Source organism: Pseudoliparis swirei, chromosome 15 (assembly GCF_029220125.1).
Source record: "Pseudoliparis swirei isolate HS2019 ecotype Mariana Trench chromosome 15, NWPU_hadal_v1, whole genome shotgun sequence".
Lineage (NCBI taxonomy): Eukaryota > Metazoa > Chordata > Actinopteri > Perciformes > Liparidae > Pseudoliparis > Pseudoliparis swirei.
Window position 1 is genome coordinate 19,103,884 of NC_079402.1, and position 22,916 is coordinate 19,126,799.

Consider the following 22,916-nt stretch of genomic DNA (forward strand, 5'->3'; position numbering starts at 1 on the left):
ATACTGGTATGGGTGCACTTTCTTTTACCAATGTTTTAGCACGTTTGGCTCATTTATATTACATTCAACTAACAGTTAACTATCAACAATTAATCATTTACATTAGAGTTAAGCATGTCATCTGCAGATTGTCACTTTCCTACTTTAAACACCATATTTACTGTAAGTGTGTGTATTTTAGACTTGCCAGTAACAAGCGGTTTAGATATCAATTCACAAATCAATTAATAAATTGGGCCATAAAATGTGTTTGTCACAATAAAATTGGAAAGACTAAATGATCTGTGCGCTTCATGCTGCTTGCATCAACAACTGTCCACAAGATGGCAATCATCAGTAGCAGATATTGTGTTTCTGTGTCACTATAACTGTCTTACATTATTGTGAATTTAATATGATCTGGTTTTGTATTGTTGTTTAGACAAAACAAATGTATTTAATTATTTATAGATGTATCCTTGGGCCCTATAGGATATTGGAATGGGTGTTATTTTTGTACTGCTATCTCATCTTTTATAGGCCAAATTAGATTATTTTAGAATAAAAAAACAATGATTAAGTGCAGCCGTAATATGTATTAGCAGGAAACAATGAATATTTGTAAATGGGAACATATTTTCTTCAAATTTGCTCAGACTTTATTCAACTTTTCCCCCGGATGTTTTGCTTAATAGTATAATTTATATTATTGTTTATTAACTGCATTGCATCAAGTACTGTGCTGGTGTACCTTTTGAGGTATACGACCCTTCCTTGATTTATATTCTTTGCACACTCGCCGGATGTTTTCTTTTCCAGAGATGACGTAATGACGTCGTTGGTGTAATGCTCCCTATACAGAGCAGCACGTTAGATGAATGAGATGCGGGCTGATCGCGACCAGACAGGCGGATGGCGAGAGGATGAGCCGGCCGATGGAGCACCGGGGTCATACATTAAATCCTGATTTAACGCTCGTCTTAAATGACTTCAACAATCAAGTGGGGAAAAAAATAAGACATTAAATTAAATTAACTGGTGCACATTAATTTACGCCATTTACGTCGGTGAAGCGGAGCGTGCTCGAGGAGGACGGTGATGTCAAATCCCCGCGCGTGCACCGAGTGTTTTCTGTCTTTTCTCCAGAAACACCGGAGATGAAGCCCTCGCTCGAAGGACGACGGCCACCATGCAAAGAGGCGTTCAAGGTCCCACGAAGCGGCAGTTAAAGAACTCTCCAATGCCGCGCACTCGGTAGAGGGATTTTTTAAATTTATTTTTTATTTTAATGGAAACTGGACTGCAAAGAAGAGCCGGGTGACTGAAAGTGGGATTATTGAACACTCCGGTTATGGTGTATTTTTTTCGGCTGAGGACAACCACCCCAAACGTGGACCAGAGTGTCCGTTTTTCCCGGTGTTGTAACGCTACAAACCAGGAACCGCGAACCGAGTAACGCTACTTAATATCATTTATATATCCTTTGCGTTATTTTACCACCAGGACCGCTTTTTTTTGGCGGGGTAGAGAGGGGTTTGTTTCTTTCGACATGTTATATTTGCATGTAAAAAAAGAAAGAAGATAATATTACTTCGCAAGCTTAACGTGGTTATAAATCACAGCACCCTTCCCTGTCAGCGTTGCCCCGAATTTCAGTCCCGCGATGTTAATCCTCCCTTGCGAGGAGCCGTCCTCCGTCACCATGCATGCCCGGACACGTTCGCTTTGGTGAAGCCGACAAACAAAACACACAAGAATGCACCTGAGGGCATAAACGTCACCGGCACCGGCACCGAGCCCAATGTCTGGACCGAGAGCGGCTCCGTGGCCGTGAGAGCCTCACACCAAGCGGCTTTAGTCGGACACAGAGCGCGGGAGAGAGCGGAGGGGGGGAACCAGGAGCTGAAGCTTCAGGAGCCGACTCACACCGCCCTCAAGAGACCCGAGAGGAGCGTGTTTGACTCAACTAAAGCCTCCAACATCCTGCAAAAATGGGGTATGTCGAGCTGCAGTTCTCACTCTCAATGTGGCCACCTATGGCAAACTGTGTAAAGTCCCCCCTATCAGCTGTGTGTAGGAGAGCCTGGTCCCTGCTGCAAGTATAATAAGTATATCTGTCCCATCTGTATATCTCCTCGCAGCCTCCATACTCCTGACATGTTAGATTAGTGCAGACAGATTATCGGCTGCAATGAAGCAGGTGTAAAGGGTCACAGCTCAGACAGTTGATTATGTTGCTACAACCTGATTATAAAAGAATGCAGACAAAATAATATATATATATGTTTTGCTGCCAAATGGAAACAACCAAAGCTATTTAATTCCCCCACCAGACCATAATTTCTAACTAAATAACTAATTTCCCCTTGGGGATTAATAAAAGTGTATATTCTTATTCTTATAATGACCCCCCGCCCCCCCTGCACTTGGCTGTGTGCTGCTGAAGCTGCAGATGTTTGGGTGACTCCACCGATCAAGAGCGACCGAGTTGTTGTTCCTGATGAGAGCAGATGATGTAGCATGGGATTGGCCTGCTGTCATATTGTGGTAGGGGTGGAGGGGGAGAACATCCTCTGTAATTCTCAAGGCCAATGGTCATAATCCACCCCAACAATCAATTCCCTCAGACTCAGAAAGAGAGCGCGTGTGCAGTCACCCCCACGATGAGCCGTTCCAACGAGCACCGCAGCTTCTGTTCTTGTGGAGCGACCCGAAACAAGACGGCGCCCGGGGAATCTGTCTCTGCTTAACCAGCGAGGGCAGCAGTTCACGAGCGTGGCCCACTGGGGCTTTATTGCACGGGTGAATAGTGAGATAACGCATCGCTATATTTAAGTCTCATGCTGACAGTATATACACAGGGACAGTTAAAGACCAGAATTAAGAGGAATATTTGCAGTGATAATACAAATATTCCCGTGGTAAGTCGTACTTATGAGATAGAAGTCATAGTTATGAGATGGAAAGTCTTAATTATGAGATAGAAAGCCATAATTGTGAAATAAAGTCAAAATTGTGAGATAGAAAGTCTTAATTATGAAATAGAAAGTCATAATTATGAGATACTAAGTCATACTTATGAGATAGAAAGTCATAATTATGAGATAGTAAGTCATAATTATGAAATAAAGTCAAAATTGTGAGATAGAAAGTCTTAATTATGAAATAGAAAGTCATAATTATGAGATAGAAGTCAGTTATGAGATGGAAAGTCTTAATTATGTGATAGAAAGCCATAATTGTGAGATAAAGTCATAATTATGAAATAGAAAGTCTTAATTATGAAATAGAAAGTCATAATGATGAGACAGAAAGTCAAAATGAGAATAGAAATGTATAGTTATGAGATAAAAAAACTAATTTATATCATAAGTATGCTATTTTTATTATCATGGCTACATTTTCATCTTATTATTTTTCTTTTACTGGCAACACATGGGCTTGAGCCTATTTTTGTTTGTATGGTTCGACATGACTTATTCCAGCTGTGGGTACTTTATTGAACCTGTGTGTTCAGTGTTTGTTTGTTTGTTTCTAGTGTGACTCATGGCGGCTTCGCAGAAGCCAATTAGTTTTCCCATCAGTGGAGCATAAAACGAGCCCTCATGTCTTTATGTGATAGTCACAGTAGAAAGGTGAAGCAGTAGGAGGGAGAGGAGCTGCAGCAGCTCAGGTTCCTGGATGGATGGTGGACATCAATATTAGATTGTTAGTTTCTTAAACTCAGTCCTAAATAAAACATTCCTGTCGAAAGACCTCACATTAATTCATATTCTTTAGAAATCAAACCGGTTCAGTATCTGAAAAGATGCTACACCTGTTCCATCTCTTTATCTCAGGTACCTGCGCACCCTGCACCCGCTTCTCTAATGTGAATATTTAGAAATCATCTTCTGTGACATTAAACTGAATATTTTTGGATTTTTGACTGGAGGTCAGACAAAACTAAACATTTTAGGATATCATTATGGGTTCGGGGAACTTGTGATGGTTTTTTTCTGCTGCCATTTGCTGATTTTCCAGACAGCAAATAATGAATAAAGAATGAAATGTCTATTTATTAATAACAAAATCATTATTTTAACTTGTCAGTGTTGCATGATGTTTTAGCGTTAAGCTAAACTTCAGCTTGTGTATCTCTTTTTCTTTCCCTTCCTTTGTTAGTTGTATTATACCAAAACCTTTACCCCCGAGTATTAAATATAATGTTCAACGATGATCTGAGGGAGTAAACGACATATGGGTGTTTTTTTGTAACTGGGGGTGTTGCCCTGCCAAGCCCCCGCTGCCTCTCGGTGAGTGGGTTAACCCGGGATCGGATTGGGCGAGAGAGCATGTAGTGGGAATGAGAGAGAGAGAGAGTTGGAGGATGTCTGCAGCTCATGACCAGCCCTAAATCACATGGCTGTTGCCACGACGACGCGCCAGCTAAGTTAGTAATGCAGGGTTATTTTTCCCTGCATGCCCAGACTGGGCCGTGTTTAATGCGTGATGAATGTTTACCGTTTTATAACCTGAGTTAATGCACCTTTCATTATTTTAAGTAGTCTTTAAAAAGAAGACATTTGAATCGTGAAAATTTTTCTGGTTTTCTTGTTCAATTTATGACTATTTATCGTTAGACTCTAAAACTGAAAAATAGTTTTCTTTTCAGAAATGTTATGGACCAAACAGTTAATCTGTGAAGGAAGAAAATGAACACATTATTAATCCATAACAACCCAAGATGCTATGGGAGCCACGTCAAAGACAAATGCACTGCTTTTTTTAGTTTTACGTCTTATTAATCAAATATCCTTAGAGCTAAACAAGACATTTATAAATCAGGAATATAATATAATATATAAGGTCTCAGGATTCCGAGGTACAAATGTGGCTCAATGTCCTGAAAACGAACACAGACACAGACACACTACATGTCTTTGTTCCCCCTCAGTATGCAAACACTGGTGCGTGTGTGTGTGTGTGCGCGTGTGTGTGAGTGTGTGTGTGTGTCTTCTGTTTTCTGCTGGTTGGAGCTACAGAAATGCTGATCTGATAACATCTGCGGTCGGATTCCTGTCAAAGCACTTGTCATTGAGACGTGAATACCTCGGTACGCTTCATTGTGAAAAGGGATTATGGGCTAACAATCGACACACACACACACACACACACACACATCACAGGGGCATACTTTGATCTGGGCCACACTGTCTGACAAATGAATGGAATATAAAATGTCCTGGTAGAAATGTGGTTGGGATCATTTTCCCACATTATAAAAACAATGCTAAAGAATAATTTTCTCTTTGGCAGGTATTTCAAAATTAGATTAAAGTTCATTTTCAGTTGGCCGAATTCAATTCCTGCTTTCTCCCTTTTTTTTGTTTTAACTCATTGATTATTTTTTATTCACCCTTTTGTCGTCTGAAGAGGAAGGAAAAAAATCCCAATGATAACAAATCTTTAAAAGTAAAGTTAAACTAAGCCACTAGCTGATAACACAATATATTCTACAGGCACGGGACATATACACATATATATATTTTAAAAAAATATATATATATATACACATATATATATATATACATATACACATATATATATACAAACATATATATACATATATATATACACATATACAGTATATATATATACACACACATATACAGGACTGTCTCAGAAAATTAGAATATTGTGATTAAGTTCTTTATTTTCTGTAATGCAATTAAAAAAACAAAAATGTCATGCATTCTGGATTCATTACAAATCAACTGAAATATTGCAAGCCTTTTATTCTTTTAATATTGCTGATTATGGCTTACAGCTTAAGAAAACTCAAATATCCTATCTCTAAATATTAGAATATCATGAAAAAGAATACTAGTAGGGTATTAAACAAATCACTTGAATCGTCTAATTAACTCGAAACACCTGGAAACACATTTTCAAATGTTTGATTTTGTTTTGCTGTTATAAATCTTTTTTTTAACTTGGTCTGAGGAAATATTCAAATTTTATGAGATAGGATTTTAGAGTTTTCTTAAGCTGCAAGCCATAATCAGCAATATTAAAAGAATAAAAGGCTTGCAATATTTCAGTTGATTTGTAATGAATCCAGAATGCATGACATTTTTGTTTTTTTAATTGCATTACAGAAAATAAAGAACTTTATCACAATATTCTAATTTTCTGAGACAGTCCTGTATATATATATATACATATATATATATATACACACATATATATATATATATTGATAAATGGAGCGTGCGATTCAATCACCGGGAGATGGAAAGAAAAGCGACTCGGTTTAATTTTTGGGTAAGGGAGGGGAAAAGGTGTGGGGTTGCTTATCGGTTACTTATTCAGGGAGCGCGCTTTAGGACCAGAAGTGCATAAAACTGCCTAAAACACGTCAGCGACGCACAGGTGCAGCGCTGACAACCTGCGCCCCGGAGAGAACACGGGGAACCGGCCTGGCTGGCTAGTGGCCCTCAGAGGAGTAACGGACAATTTTACCGGTACCGACGCCCGGTCCCTCGCCAGAGGTCTCCCAGTTAATATCTCCCAGGACAAATGCCAGTGTGTGTGATTAATCAGTATGTGCAGGTGTAGCCGTGCGGACGTAGCTCAGACTCACCTCGGGGGCTGGACGGGCTGGTCTTGGTGGAGGAAAGGCGTAAAAAAAAAGAGGATAAAACAAGACGCTCGACAACAGTGTAGGCCTATAAAGTTTACAAACTGAGAGGCAGCGAGTATTTCATTCAAACAAAGAAGAAAAATTAAAGAAAAAGGTATGACAAGATAAAAACAGTCCAACCGGCCTACACTCTTCCCAAAAACCAACTCTCTCTACACTTTTTTGATCTGAGGTCTTATACCCTCACTGTTCCCACGAGGAAGGGGGAAGGCCCCAGGGCTCTCCATCAAAGAGAGATAACTAGTTTTCAGCTTCTTTGAATGCTGGGTGTCGTCTGCATGGAGTCGACTGAAGTCTTTAAACGGGACAAACGTATAAACTAAATCGTCGCCGAGTGACGAGATAAGATGGAACTTTATTTGGGAAATTGTTTTAAATAAAAAAATGTAAAACTCTGCCTGTTGGTTTAACATTATACTGCGTCCTGAACATGACAAAGAGGAAGAGATGCTGCAAGCAAATCATGTTGGAGGAAGTCAACAAAGGAAGAGCGAAGTTTGTTTTAATGAAATTTACAACTTTATTTTCGTCTTATTTCGATATTTTACTTCAGTAAAAGTATCCAAAAATAGTGAAAGCCCTCAAACTCTGTCCCAAGTACAAAAGTATTGGCGTCTAAATCTACTCGTTATGCAGATTTCCCATTCCAGAATAATGCATTTATTATTATTGTGTCACAGGGGCGATGAGGGTGGATCCAATAGCACAACTCAGGAGACAGGTAATGCAAATAAGGATCTTTGACTCAGAGCGTCGTCAGGAACGGAACAGACAGAAATATACAAACACAATGTGGAACACTCGAGGGCTTGGTCGGAAAAACACAGGAGAATCTGGCGGAGGAGAATAGCAAGCGAGGGGACCTAAGTAGACAGAGACTAACGAGAGAATGGGCAACTGGTGAGACGGGCATGAGGACCAGGTGAAGGGAATGAGGGACTAACGAGGTGATCAGAGGCAGGTGAGAGAACAGGTGAAGGGAGTTGGACTAACGAGATGGGACGCAGGATCTGGAAAGACGTGATAGTTAGTGAGGCAGACGGGATGAAAACAACTAATTCAAGATTCAAGATTCAAGATGTTTTATTTGTCACATACACACACAGGGTGTGCAGTGAAATGAAAGTGGCAATGCTCAGCAGGAATGTGCAAGGGCAACAAGTACACACTATTTACAAATAAAAAACAACACAATATTTACAGTAAGTGTGTGTGTGTGTGTGTGTGTGTGTGTGTGCCTAAGAGGGGCAGTTGTGTGGGTCTATGGGGGTCCTGGTGAGGTCGGAGTTCACAATCCTGATGGCCTGAGGAAAGAAACTCCGTCTCAGTCTCTCTGTTCTTGCAGCGTGACTACGGAGGCGCCTGCCTGACCGCAGCAGCTGAAACAGTCTGTTGTTGGGGTGGTGAGGATCCTTCATGATCCTGCCGGCTCTGGTTCTGCACCTCCTGGTGTACAAGTCCTGCAGGGTGGGAGTGTAGTTCCAATAGTGCGCTCAGCCGAACGCACTACTCTCTGCAGAGCCTTCCTGTCCTGAGCGGAGCAGTTGCCAAACCAGGCTGTGATGCTTCCTGTCAGGACGCTCTCTACAGCTCCAGAGTAGAAGGACTGAAGGATCCTCTGGGAAACTTTAAATTTCCTCAGCTGCCTGAGGTGGTAGAGGCGCTGCCTTGCCTTTCTCACCAGAGTGTCTGTGTTTGTTGACCATGTCAGATCCTCGGTGATGTGGACTCCCAGGTATTTATACCCGCTCACCCTCTCCACAGTAGTCCCGTTAATCCCCAGTGGTGAGTACGTCCTCTGTTGTTGTACCTTCCTAAAGTCCACAATCAGCTCCTTAGTTTTGGTGACATTCATGATGAGGCTGTTGTCCCGCACCAGAGTGACAGATCAGCAACTTCCTCCAGGTAGGCCTTCTCGTCGTTGTCGGAGATCAGGCCCACCACCACTGTGTCATCCGCAAACTTGATGATGGTGTTGAGCTGAACCTGGCCACACAGTCATGTGTGTACAGGGAGTACAGTAGGGGCTGAGGACGCAACCCTGGGGGATCCTGTGTTCAGGGTGAGGGATTTGAGGTGTGTCTGCCCACCCTGACCACCTGTGGCCTGGCGGTCAGGAAGTCCAGGATCCAAGCACACAGGGGTGTTCAGTCCCAGCTCAATCAGCTTGCCGCCAGTCTGAGGGGACTATGGTGTTGAAAGCTGAACTATAATCAATGAACAGCAGTCTCACATAGCCCCCTCTGGCTGTCCAGATGAGAGAGTGTGGTGTGCAGTACCTGGGAGACAGCATCATCCGTGGATCTGTTTGGGCGATAAGCAAACTGCAGCGGGTCCATGGAGGAAGGGAGGAAGGCGCAGATGTAGTCCTTTATCAGCCTCTCAAAGCATTTCATGACCACCGAGGTGAGGGCCACCGGTCGGTAGTCATTCATACATGCTGGAGAAGCATTCTTGGGCACAGGGACAATAGTGGATCTCTTGAAGCAGGCGGGGACCACGGACTCAGCCAGGAGAGGTTGAATATTGTGGTGAACACTGGAGCTAGCTGGTTAGCACAGGTCTTCAGTACTCGCCCAGATATGCCATCTGGACCTGCAGCTTTCCTGGTGTTCACCTCAACAGAGCCCTCCTCACACTGTGCTCGGTCACAGAGAGTGTGTGTTCATCCCCAGCGGTAGAACTCACCTCGGCTACGCTTAACGGTGTTGTTGTTAGCGGCGAGCTAGCGCTGTTGTTGCTAGCCTCAAACCGTGCATAAAATGAGTTCAGGTCGTCCGCTAGGGATGCGCCGGCACTCACCATTGCGGGGTCTGCTCTGGTAGTTTGTAATAGTCCGTAGCCCCTGCCATAGGCGCCTGGTGTCGCGCTGCTCCATCTGTGATTCCACTCTGTCTCGGTACCTCCTCTTGGCTTCCTTCACCGCCTCCTCAGTCCATAGACCGCTGCCTTGTACTCGTCCATGTTGCCGGATACAAGACCGGAGTTATAGGCAGCAGTACGGGCGTTCACAGCTTCACGGATGGATCTATCAACCCACGGCTTTTGGTTAGGAAAGACCCTAACTTTACCGTGGGGACGATGGTGTCCGTTAAGCGTTGCTATGAGGCTCATTGCTACTCCAAGAACTCGCTGACGCCACTGGAACTGGATTGGATCATGTCCCAGTCGACAATACTCAGAGCGCCCTGTAGCTCAGCCTCTGATTGGTCAGACCACCGCATTCGCCTCGTCACTACCGCTTCCCGCGATCCTTTGTTTATACTCCGGAAGCAGAAAATGGCGGCATGGTCTGATTTCCTAACGGAGGGAGAGAGACAGCCTTATAGCCTCTCTTGAATGGCGATAGCAGTGGTCCAACGTTCTTTCCTCTGGTAGCACACGTAATGTGCTGGTGAAAGTTCGCATGACTTTTTAGGTTTGCCCTGTTAAAGTCCCCAGCCACCACCACAGCCGCCGGGATACTTGTTCTGATGCCGACATAACACATCATGTAGGTCCGATAGTGCTACGTCGGTGTCCGCTTGTGGTGGAATGTAGACGGCTGTGGTGATGACCGAGCTGAACTCCCGGGAAGGTAGAATGGACGGCATGAGATCGTCAGATGTTCCAGGTTCGCGAGCAGGAACGAGAAAGAGTCTTAATGTTCTTGGGGTCGCACCACATGTTGTTTGTCATGAAGCAGACCCTCCACCCTTAGATTTACCAGACTCTTCCGTTCTGTCTGCACGGAAAACAGAGAAGGACTCGGTTGGACATATGACTCGATCCGCACCAGCGGGGTCAGCCATGTTTCCGTCAGACAAAAGATGTTACAATCCCGCATGTCCCGTTGGAATCTGATCCTTGCCCTAAAATCATCCATCTTATTTTCCAGAGACTGGACGTTAGCAAGAAGGATGCTGGGCAGAGGTGGACGGTGGGCTTGAACTCTCAGTCTGTTCCGAATTCCGCCCGTTTCCCTCGATGTTTTCGCTCTCCCGTAGTAGCGGCTCCACTGCTGTTGTTGTGGTTCGCCGCACGATCTCTGCCGCCACGCTGGATCGATGGAAAAAGTGGACAAAAACCCTTGTTTTGCGCAAAAGTTTATGTCCAAAAGTGTGCTGCGGTCGTATGTTGTTAGTGCCGATGTGTTTGTGGCAAAGAAAATATTAAAAATAAACACAAAAACTAAAAGAGCGCACAATCTCCGCGGAGCTGCCGCGACGGCGACTGGACACTGCCGCGCCATTGGATAGTGTATTCCTGTGGATCAATGAGTGTGGAGCTAAATGTGACAGATTGGATTGAATCGTGATTTCCACTACTTTGTATTCCTTAAAGTCTCTATGTATAACATCATAATTCATTACTTTTATAATATTTGTGTTTTTAATCAATTAAATCTGCAATGTAGCTCCGCTTCAAGTGACTATAATGAAGTAAAAACTACAATATTTCACTCTGACATAATGTCGTAAAAGTAAAAAGTTCCCTACAATGGAAATACTCAAGTAAAGTACCTCAAAGTTGTATTTAAGTACAGTTCCTCAGTAAATGTGTTTGTTTCACCACTCCTACTGTACTTCATTTACACACATATTTATGAATCCAGAGACATCAGATAAAAAATACATGTTACTGCACAGTCAATACTTTTCCTTCAGGAAGGTTTTTAATGCAGTTTTACTGGCATTGATATATTCTCATGGTGTAGTTTTAGTATTTTCACTCGGGTAAAGGATCTGACTCATAAACTGGATATAATAATTTGAATTCTTGTTCCACCGCTGCTGATGCTTATGGGACGTTTGTGGTCATCCAAATAAAACCAGGAGATTATGAAACTACACACATTCATAACAGTTAGTCGTACTTCAGTTTGTTTGTTTTTGTCCAGAGTGACGGCAGGAAGAGGAACTCGACTGTCTGTATTTTAAGAACCGGTTTCAGATACGAGTATCAGCGACGGTAACCACAACATTTATAGACGTCTCTATCGGCACGACCTTTCCACCACTTTGGTCCAGACGAAGATAACTCAACATTTAGTGCTCGTATTTGGATTTATTTTAATCAAATGTTGAATTTAAATTCATTTTTGATCATCTGGTTGAAAATGCTAATTTGCGTAAAACTCTGTGTTGCACCAATCAGATGCTAAGATGCTAAAGTAAGAAGCAGAACATTATTGATGCTAAACTTCAACGTGTTGGTTAAAGGCCCGGTAGCATGGCTTATTTGACCTGCTTATTATTTAAATATGACATTTGTATTGAATTTGAAGTTATTGTTTGATTTGTGCAACTTTTAAAGTAGAATTTATATATATATATTTATAATATATTATATGTTATATACACACACACACATATATATATACATATATTCTTGTATATATATATATACATATATTCTTGTATTTAATGAATTTTATTTTTTTACAAACTCCTTTTGAGCTGTAGAAATCCCACTTTTTAATATTTTTTCTGAAGACAATAACAATAATAATCCGGATGTCTCCAGGTTTACCTCCTAGTTTATTGTGGAGCGTTCAAACCAGTTACAACCGGACTGTTCCGGCTTGTTTTGCTGTTAATCCAAAAACCCCGGGACACCGGGGCGTGCTGATATCTCTGTCTGTCGGCACAGGTGCTTCCAGGTCACCTCTGGCATCGCTCCGGCGTCTCCACGCCAGCGTTGGCCTCTTTTCACAGCGAGCGGCCGTTGGTGCTGATGGTTGTTCGGCCTCCGTGGGCTCTGCTGCATTGTGTTCCTCTCTTGGTGTTTTAAAACTAGGAGTGACATCAGCGCCACTGCTATCTTTATCGCCCACACACAATGATTAGGCAGACGCTCAAAAGAAAGTCACCCTCATCCCGGACGTATTCCTCGCCTCTAATTCAGGACTATATTTATTTGTGTGACGGTTGTGCATCATAACGCAGGGCAGCTTCCTCGAATGTGAAAACCTATATGGCAATAAATCTGAGCATCATGATGACATTATTTTGTCACGCTTCCATGAGGCTTTATTTTGAAAATAAATCCCTTTTAATGACTTCATTACCCCGCTGGCTGCAACGGTTCATTAACTCCAAATAGTGGAGTGATCGGGGAATTATAATAATTTATTTGTGTTTTGAAACATTGCTGAAAATCTACTTTTCTTTAAGACCATTGTTTAGTTTCGACTATTAAGTCATTTATTTGCATATATATATCTTCGCTATATATATATATATATATATATCTTTATTTTGATATATATATTTATATATATATATATATACATATCAAAATAAAGATATATATTGTTGTGGCTAGATTTCTTCCCTTTTGGTCCATTCTGACTAATCTCTTATCCTGATGCATATAAACTCGTTTCTCTTTGCTATCTGACTGCTGGTGAGACACCGCAGGATACTCACCCTCTGGACCTCAGTAAACAAACACCCACAGGTCACAGAGAGTTTGGATCAGAGTTCAATTCACGTAGATTTATTTGTAACCAACAGTTTCACAAATAAACCTGAGCTGGGTCCGGTATGAAAGACAACAACCTCCCTCCACATCTGTCTTTCCCAACCCCCGAACAAACGTATTGACATATTATTATAACATCGTACTCCCTAGAGGAGCCGCCCCCGCCCCTTTCCCTCAGTTTAACCCCTGTCCCCGTTCCAGACAGTTCCTAAGGAATGTGGAGGTTCTTGCTGACGTCTCCCCCCTCGTTACTTATCGTTATTGTGTCTAACCTCCCGGTCCTCGCTCTACAGTCTCCTCTCTACCGGTTAATACTGGAGCAGCACAAAGCCGCTGTGTCTTTCTATGTCTGGCGTTCTTGAACCTCGTCTCAGCGAGAGAGCTGTGTGTGCCCTCTCGATCATCTTTGTAGATGTAATTTAAGCCAAATATAACACAATGGAAAAGCTTAATACACCCTATGTATATATGTTGTAGAAGCACACCATTTGAAACATTTTAAGTTTTTTAACCACCACATTCCCCCCTTGGGTGACTGAAGTCTCCCACCAAACAGAACATGTTGTTAAATAAGTAAATATAAAATATAATAAATATATCAAAATAAAGATATATGTATATATAAATAAATACATATTTCGATTTATTAGTTTCATATAAATATATTTACTTATTTATATATATTTATATATCTAAATAAAAAAGATGTAGGAATATATATTTACTTATTTATATGTATTTAAAAATGCATAATATATATTTATTTAATAAATAATATATACATATATATAATATTTATTTAATAAATAATATATAAAATAAATAATATATATATATAATTTATCAAATAAATAACAATATTGATATAATATATATATATATTTATTTATATAATATAGCGTTTTGAGTTGATGTACTTCCTGCCCTTGTGTGTTTGTACTTAAACACACTCGCTCTCGCCGTGAATGCCTCATTCCTTCCCGCAGCAACACAGCAGGCTTGTGAATAATGGATTTAATGGGATCCGGGAAGTAGTTTCTCTCACCTCCCCCTGATTCATCACGTTCCTCAGCACTTCCACTCTCTCTTTGCTTTTGCAGAGCAGTGCTGGATATTTCATGCGGCGCTGTGTTCACAAGTTTTGCCCGTGTGTCTTTTAGCCAGCGATGCGACTCTAGGAATGGCACTTCCTGTCGCACAGCTGTCGGAGGGATTGCAATGAAATCTGACTCCGATCTGACTTTTCATCTAGCGGCACCACAAGGTGGACACTTGTGCTTTTTTTTGGTGAAATGTCTCACCTACAAGGCTTTTGAGTTCCTCTTGTGCCATCATCAACATAATAATTTATTTCACTGAAATATCTAAACATCTGCTCGATGGATTGGAACATCGTTCGTGGCCCCCTGAGGATTAACCCTACCGACTCCGGTGACACCGCTGACCCCACCGGGAGGTTGACTTTTTTGTCATAATATTTGTAATATTTTGTTAAAGTGTCTTTTTAAGTACAGAGCCGTGAACTTGGTTGAACCTTGTTTGTCCTTCAGCGCGACCACACGACGGCGGCGGGGTGCCGGGCCGTCCGTGTGGCGGCAGCGCTGTCGCTTGATCTATTTTGGTGGAACCGAAGCTCGTTTCTCTTTCCTCCCACTTAAAGCTTCACCCACAGAGTTGAGGCCTGGATACTGACAAACAACTTTCCCCTTTCTGCTTCCTCCCTCCTCCTCCTCCTCCTCCGCACAGGGAGCAGCCCATCTTCAGCACCCGGGCCCACGTCTTCCAAATCGACCCGAGCACCAAGAAGAACTGGGTCCCCACCAGTAAACACGCCGTCACCGTCTCCTACTTCTTCGACAACACCAGGAATGTGTATCGGATCATCAGCCTGGATGGAACCAAGGTGTGTGTGTGTGTGTGTGTGTGTATGTGTGTGTTGCTTCCACCTCTCCTGACTCGTTGCCTCGACCTCTCCTCCCTCTGTGCTGAAGCCGTGAAGGAGGCGGTCGGGTCCGTCATATCGATGCGGCGCCGATTATTTTGGTTTCCAGAGAGGTGCATGGGTGGAGTCGGCAGAGTTATGTAACCGCCTCTCTGGGTGAAAACTGCTGTTGTTGAACCAGTCCGGTTTTTTTTCTTCTTTTTTTTAAATGTTCTGCTGGAAATAGCAGAGCTGGTGTGGGTTGGAGCTGGAGGACGTTGGGATCCAGACAAACAAGTCAGAGACAGAGAAAAGTCTTTTCAGCTCAGAGAAAGAAAACAAGCGAGACAGATGCCACACGTTTAGAAACGAGACACGAAAAACAATCTCTGCTTTTCTTTCCAAAGTCTAGAAATGATAACACCTCAAAAAAAAAAATTCATGAAAATGCCTCTGGATTTTCCCGAAACTAAAATAAAACAAAACAATCTCCGTCATTTACGGGTGGGGTTGTCCTGGCTTGACCATAATCTGTTTTTCCAAGGAAGTAAAGGTTACAAGACAAAACAACGAAACAAAGTGCTTTGTGTTGCATTAATGCGTTCTCACGTTAATGGTCTCGCCTCGCACTTCATCTCTAATTCACCGTGTGACTTTTTCCTTTTTTAATCACGTCGTTACATATTAAACTAGAACGGGCACTCGGTAGAGCGCATACCTTCGCATATCACAAGATTGGGCATTGAATTATGAACATGTTGGCATTAGTTGCATGCCAATTGGATAAAAATTGACCGCGCTATGGTAAAAAGAAGATTTTTACCTTTCCATGACCTTGAGCTTTGACCCGATCGATCCCAAAATCTAATCAAATGGTCCCCGGATAATAACCAATCATCCCACCAAATTTCATGTGATTCGGTTTAATACTTTTTGTGTTATGCGAATAACACGCATACAAATAAATAAATAAATAAATACACGGCGATCAAAACATAACCTTCCGCATTTTCAATGCAAAGGTAATAAACATGAGGCGTTGACCTCGGGGGGGTTAACCCAGAGCTGCTGTACCGTATTACATCTACAAGCTCGCTTCCACTTGTGAAAGTCTCTCTTTTCGAACCAGTTTCCCCATTTTGCACATCTATTACATCTTTATTCGCTGCTAACTCCTTACAGTCTGTGTCGACAAACCTTCTGTCAAACTGCTGAGTCATCTTATTATGACTCACCGTGTCCAGTGACTCACATCTTAACTTACATTTAAAGAGCAACATGACGTCAGGCTGAAAAGCCGTGGTTTAGGCCACGCCCAGCGGTGATGTCACACCTGAACATCGCTGCATTACGGCTCCATCACATCTGTTTCCCGACTCTGATGTATTTGATTTGTTCCGTTGGACCTGGTCTCCCGCGACAGGCCGTCATCAACAGCACCATCACGCCCAACATGACCTTCACCAAGACGTCGCAGAAGTTCGGCCAGTGGGCCGACAGCCGGGCGAACACCGTGTACGGCCTCGGCTTCTCGTCCGAGAGCAACCTGGCCAAGGTGAGAGCCCCGAGAGCGGCAAGGTCACGGCGAGCGGGCGCGGAACACGGACACCGCTCCCGCTCCTGCTGTTGTTGTTGTTGTTGTTGTACTCGCTCCTGTTGCTTCTAGTTTGCAGAAAAGTTTGCCGAGTTCAAGGAGGCGGCGAGGTTAGCGAAGGAGAAGTCTCAGGAGAAGATGGAGCTCACCAGCTCTCCCTCCCAGGTAGCACACACACACACACACACACACACACACACACACACACACACACACACACACACAGACAGACATTATAGTTTAGAATAAAACCATAAAATACAACAAAGTATTTGAAAGAAACACCAATGGATGGATGTATAAATGAAAACTAAATTCCATGTTTTCACAAGAGGGAAGCATAGAGAGTTACGGATGGAAATCGTCCTGGTAGCTTTTATATGTGGATCTTTTTTTGGCTATATTTTTTGGCCTCTGCTCTCCCTCAAGCATCCTCAGGGGGGCGCCGTAAAAAGGAATGTGTTGTCAGTCAACACAGCCGGCAAACAGACGGTACAAAATAAGTGGAAGGTATCATTTTCATGACTCCGATGCAAAACTGACAAAGATAAATTAAAAAGAAGTAATAATTCCGTCTAAAACGTGTGTGCGGATATTTCCGAGCGCCACAGAAAAGACGGTGAACGAGATGTCAACAGGGGCTCCGGTTCTTTTCTGAGAGCGCGGAAACATTCTCACTGATTCGATTAGTTTCGTCCAAATTGCAAAAGATCAATATCCCTCACGTCCGTTGGATCAATATGCATCTGCAGCCGCTCGGCATAGAGACCGGAAACAGCCAGCGTGGATCAATAAGCTCAATATGAACATGTTCTATGCCTTTGGTTTAATCTGGGAGGAGTTAGTGACCTTTGGGGGGAGCCAGGCTAGCTGTTTCCACCCGTTTCCAGTCTCTATGCTAAGCTAAGCTAACCTCCCTCCTGGCTCGAGTCTCATGTTTATCATACAGACGCAAAACTCTCGGAATAAAAGCGAAAATATCTATATATATCTATGCATATAGATATATATAGATATATTTATATATATATTTATATATATTTATATATATATATATATATATATATGTATATATATAATCTCAGCAAAAGGTCCAAATATGTATTTTCTGCTAATATATATTTAAATATTGTTTGATGTGTGCAACCAGGAGTCGGTGGCAGGTGACCTGCTGTCACCTTTGACCCCGGAGAGCATCAACGGCACAGACGACGAGAGGGCCTCGCCTCAGCACGCCGAACCCCGAGCACCGCCTTCCCAGAATGCACTGTGCTTCTCTCACAGGTGAGCCAGGCATGAGGCGATCGCATTCGCGAGATTCACTTCTCTGGAGTGGCGAATTAAAATGGAAATCGGCACACAGCGCCGCTCGTGAATTCATGATGAATCTGCTCCCCGGGCCTCTGGACGGCGTTGCATTAAAACACCGCGCGTGCTTCCTGTTAATTACACAGAAGTAAACGAGTGGAGATAGATTTGTCCGCTGCGCTTTAGGGGATATTAATGCGGCGGTAATGTTAAAGTTGTGTTGAAAGCAAACGATAGTAACGAATGGGGACCGCCCCTTTTTTAAAGTGTCCACTCAAAGCTCTTGTTTTTGTTCTTATGAAGTCTGAATATATGCTCCAATACACCTGTATTCAGTTTTTCTTTTTTAATAAATTAACACAAATTTCTACATTTCTGTTTTTTTGTGTCAAGATGGGGTGCTGAGTGAACAATAAGGAGAAATAAAATGAACTTTTTTGATTTTCGCAAATGGCTGCAATGAAACAAAGAGTGAACATTTTAAAGGGTCTGAATACTTTCTGGACCCATCGGTCCAAGTTCAGCCATGACACGGAACATGTAGAACTAGAACGGGCACTCGGTAGAGTGCATACCTTCGCATATCACAAGATTGGGCATTGAATTATGAACATGTTGGCATTAGTTGCATGCCAATTGGATAAAAATTTACCGCGCTATGGTAAAAAGAAGATGTTGACCTTTTCATGACCTTGACCTTTGACCCGATCAATCCCAAAATCGAATCAAATGGTCCCCGGATAATAACCAATCATCCCACCAAATTTCATGCGATTCGGTTTAATACTTTTTTACTTATGCGAATAACACGCATACAAATAAATAAATACACGGCGATCAAAACATTACCTTCCGCATTTTCAATGCGAAGGCAATAACAACAAGCGCTCCCGGCGGGTGGAGTTAACGGCGCCCCTCTCGGCGCCGGACCGGTTCTCACACGCAGACCCGGGTCCGGGTCGGTCTCGGCCCGTCCTCACGCTCTCCTCCTCCGTCCGTCCCAGTTCGTCCAACGTCAACAAGCACTGGGAGGCGGAGCTGGCGGCGCTCAAGGGGAACAACGCCAAGCTGACGGCGGCGCTGCTGGAGTCCACGGCCAACGTCAAGCAGTGGAAGCAGCAGCTGGCGGCGTACCAGGAGGAGGCGGAGCGGCTGCACAAGCGGGTATCGCCTCGTTCCCTCCACGTGGGATCCTCCTCGCTGCCGATCGGTCGGCGTGGCGACGAATCGCTGACGGTTGGTCGTTCGTTTCCCAGGTGACGGAGCTGGAGTGCGTGAGCGGCCAAACCCCGGTGATCCAATCCCAAAAGACGGAACTCAACCAGACGATAGAGGAGCTGGAGTCGGCCCTGAGGGCCAAGGAGGAGGTGCGAGGAGCGGGGTCCGTGTGCCGAGGAGCGCCACGCGCCTCCTTTGATCTTTTTTAATGACTGTTTTTTCCTTTTCCATCTCTTCCAGGAGCTGGAGAGGCTGAGAGTGGAGGTGGAGGTGGAGGTGGAGGTGGAGAGCGCCGACGAGTTCCCGTCTCAGAAGGACTCCCTGACGCAGAAGCTGCAGGTGAGCGAAACGGGCGCACCTGCAGCTTCACGTGGCTGCCGACGCTGCGTTCAGGGCACGGGGGAAAGTCTGTACATGTGAACATGGGGGGGGGGGATTTTGGACCGCTGCAATACCGCCGAGTTTCTGAAAAGCGCCGCAGAAAGTCTCCACAAAGGGTTAAAAACATCCAATAATAACACGTCTGCATCAGGACTCAAAGCAGATGTTAGTTTGTTTACTTGTTTATTCTCTGCAGTAGAAAAGTCCTGCAGCTCGAAGGAAACAGAGAGAACTCAAAGACACGCCTCATGGGCAGAATGAATAAAGACATTAGTCATGAAAAACATAAAGATTCATTTATTTTTACAGAAATTGGAAATCTATGTATCTCACATGTACAAAAGTGTTACCAATGTTGTAAATGAAAAATGGAGGCTCCTCTACGCGCTATTACCATTAAACCTCTCCTCTCCTCTCTCCTCCTTTCCTCCTCTCTCCCCTCCTCTCCTTTCCTCCTCTCTCCTCCTCATCTCCTCTCCTCTGTCCTCTCCTTTCCTATCTCCTCACCGCTTCTCATCTCATCTCCTCTCCTCCCCTCCTCTCCTCTCTCCCCTCCTCATCTCCTCTCCTATCCTTTCCTCCTCATCTCCTCTCCTCTCCTCTCCTCTCTCCTTTCCTCTCCTCTCTCTCCTCCTCTCTCTCCTCCTCCTCCTCCTCCTCCTCCTTCCTCTCCTCTCTCCTCCTCCTCCTCCCTCCTCTTCTCTCTCCTCCTCCTCTCCTCCTCCTCCCCTCCTCTCCTCCTTTCCTCTCTCCTCTCCTCCTGTCCTCCTCTCTCTCCTCCCCTCTCTCTTCTCTCCCCTCCTCTCCTCATCTCCTCTCCTCTCCCCTCCTCCTCTCTCCTCCCCTCCTCTCCTCCTTTCCTCTCTCCTTTCCTCTCCTCCTCTCTCCTCTCCTCCATGTTCAGCATCCTGTTTCAGTCCCAGTTTCACAGCATGTTGGTTTCAGTTGAATAAATCACGGTTTCCTAGTCTGATGAAATATAATTGTAATCCTAGTTTTGGTTGTTTTATGTATTTTTATTCGTCATTCTGAAGATTTTCTTTCCGCCGTCGTTTGCGTGAAACGCCCGACGGGAAGACGTTCTTTCAGTCAAACACCTTTTACACTTTACACTTCTGCGTGAACGGAAGACAACTGTTTGTTTTCAGTTTTTAGTTTTGAACTGCATGATTTGGGTCTCCAGGACACGGAGGCCATGAACCAGGCGCTGGAGGCCCGGCTCGGCGAGCTGGAGCGGCGGCGGCGGAGCGAGCAGCGGGAGCGGGCGGCGTTCCGCCAGAGCCTCCGATCGCTGCTGCAGCTGCTGGACGGGAAGCTGCTGGAGCTGACGGAGCTGCGGGACGCGCTGGGCAAGCTCCTGGAGAGCAGCTAGGGCGGAGGAGACGCGGCTAGGGTGGAGGAGACGTGGCTAGGACCAAGGAAACACAGCTAGGGAGGAGGAAATGCAGCTAGGGTGGAGGAGACGTGGCTAGGGTGGAGGAGACGCGGCTAGGGTGGAGGAGACGTGGCTAGGGTGGAGGAGACGCAGCTAGGGTGGAGGAGACGTGGCTAGGGCCGAGGAAACACAGCTAGGGCGGAGGAAATGCAGCTAGGGTGGAGGAGACGTGACTAGGGTGGAGGAGACGCAGCTAGGGTGGAGGAGACGCAGCTAGGGTGGAGGAGACGTGGCTAGGGTGGAGGAGACGCGGCTAGGGTTGAGGAGACGTGGCTAGGGTGGAGGAGACGCGGCTAGGGTGGAGGAGACGCAGCTAGGGTGGAGGAGACGCAGCTAGGGTGGAGGAGACGTGGCTAGGGCGGAGGAGACGTGGCTAGGGCGGAGGAGACGTGACTAGGGTGGAGGAGACGCAGCTAGGGCGGAGGAGACGTGGCTAGGGCGGAGGAGATGTGGCTAGGGCGGAGGAAACACAGCTAGGGCGGAGGAGACGCAGCTAGGGTGGAGGAGACGTGACTAGGGCTGAGGAAACACAGCTAGGGCGGAGGAGACGCAGCTAGGGTGGAGGAGACGTGACTAGGGCCGAGGAAACACAGCTAGGGCGGAGGAGACGCAACTAGGGTGGAGGAGACGTGACTAGGGCCGAGGAAACACAGCTAGGGCGGTGGAAATGCAGCTAGGGTGGAGGAGACGTGGCTAGGGCCGAGGAAACGAAATTGAGTGCGTCGTCACCGACATGCAACTTGAGAGAGAGAGAGAGAGAGAGAACGCCGTTTGCTGGGATTTGTTGTTGTTGTTGTTGTATTTTGCTCCGAGTCAGTGGATTAGAGGCGAGCTGCGTGTCACCGGACTGACTGATTGTTCGCTTCCCTCCATCTTCTCTCTTCACTCGCGAGTCGGACTCGAGCTTTTCCCACGCTCCGATTCCTCGAGAGTCGGTCGGCCTCTGGAGGCTGAAGACGAAGAGGCGAAGAGGCGAAGAGACTAAAGGTTCCTCCTGTGACTGAACTCCACCGAGGGACTGCCAAAAAAAGACTCACACTTTGTTTGTGTTTCTTTAAAGGGCCGGCGAGGACATCCGTCTGATATTCTTATCCCATATATGAGCAATATGAATAAAAAAGGGAGCATCAGAGGGTAAATAAACTCGTCTCTCACCTTCAGGTACTTTTACTCCTCGGATACGTTTAGACCACAAGCGAGATGTAACTCACTTTCTTTATATACTATTCTTTTTTTAAAGAATATATACAAATTCATAGTGCACTTGTAAAAATGGAGTTTGTGTGCGTGAATCTTTCTCGTTTCTGTTGGAGTGCAGCGATTGAATCCTTTTTAGTTTTGTTAATTTATTACTAAATATTTCTGAAGATGAAAGTCAAACACATGCAAAGATCTTTATTTGAATTTTTGTTTTCACTTTTTTTTAATGTCTGGTTTGTTGGTTGTTGACTGGTAGTTTTGTTGTTTTGGAAAAACTGGCAATATTTTTGAACTTTTTATGAAAATGAAATGAATATAAAGAAGGCGGTTGCCGGTCGGATTTGGAGAGAATCTTCTTTCTTTTGCCAAATAGTTTTTTTCTTGTACAGAATTGAGCGGCTGCCGTTGCCTTCGGTCCGGAGACGAGACGACTAGCGCGACTTTATTTTTTGTGGGATTTACTATTGCCAAAAATTTGTATAAGAATAGTACACACACACACACACACACACACCTGAAGAACACTATTTAAGGGCTTGTTGTTGGTTCGGGTTCATTTGGGAGACTTGAAATGATTTTAGCGGCGGCTTTATCGTGTTGAAAATTATGAATATTAAAAAAACATTTGAATAAAGACTTTTAAATGTTGATTATATATACCACATGCTTAAAAAACACAAATTGTAATTTTGAGTTTATAGTAAAAAAAATAATGCAAATCGTGCTGTCG

The 22,916-nt window shown here is 44.3% G+C and overlaps 1 protein-coding gene across 1 annotated transcript; it reads left to right on the forward strand.

The window, feature by feature from the left end:
- The first annotated feature begins 900 nt into the window (after positions 1-900).
- Positions 901-22,909, forward strand: LOC130204976 (homer protein homolog 1). The gene is made up of 9 exons (XM_056432038.1): positions 901-1,975; positions 14,876-15,032; positions 16,474-16,605; positions 16,717-16,809; positions 17,795-17,928; positions 18,957-19,116; positions 19,209-19,319; positions 19,411-19,509; positions 20,735-22,909. Exons 1-9 carry the CDS (start codon positions 1,971-1,973, stop codon positions 20,921-20,923), a joined length of 1,080 nt encoding a protein of 359 aa, XP_056288013.1. The 5' UTR covers positions 901-1,970; the 3' UTR covers positions 20,924-22,909.
- Positions 22,910-22,916: the final 7 nt, after the last annotated feature.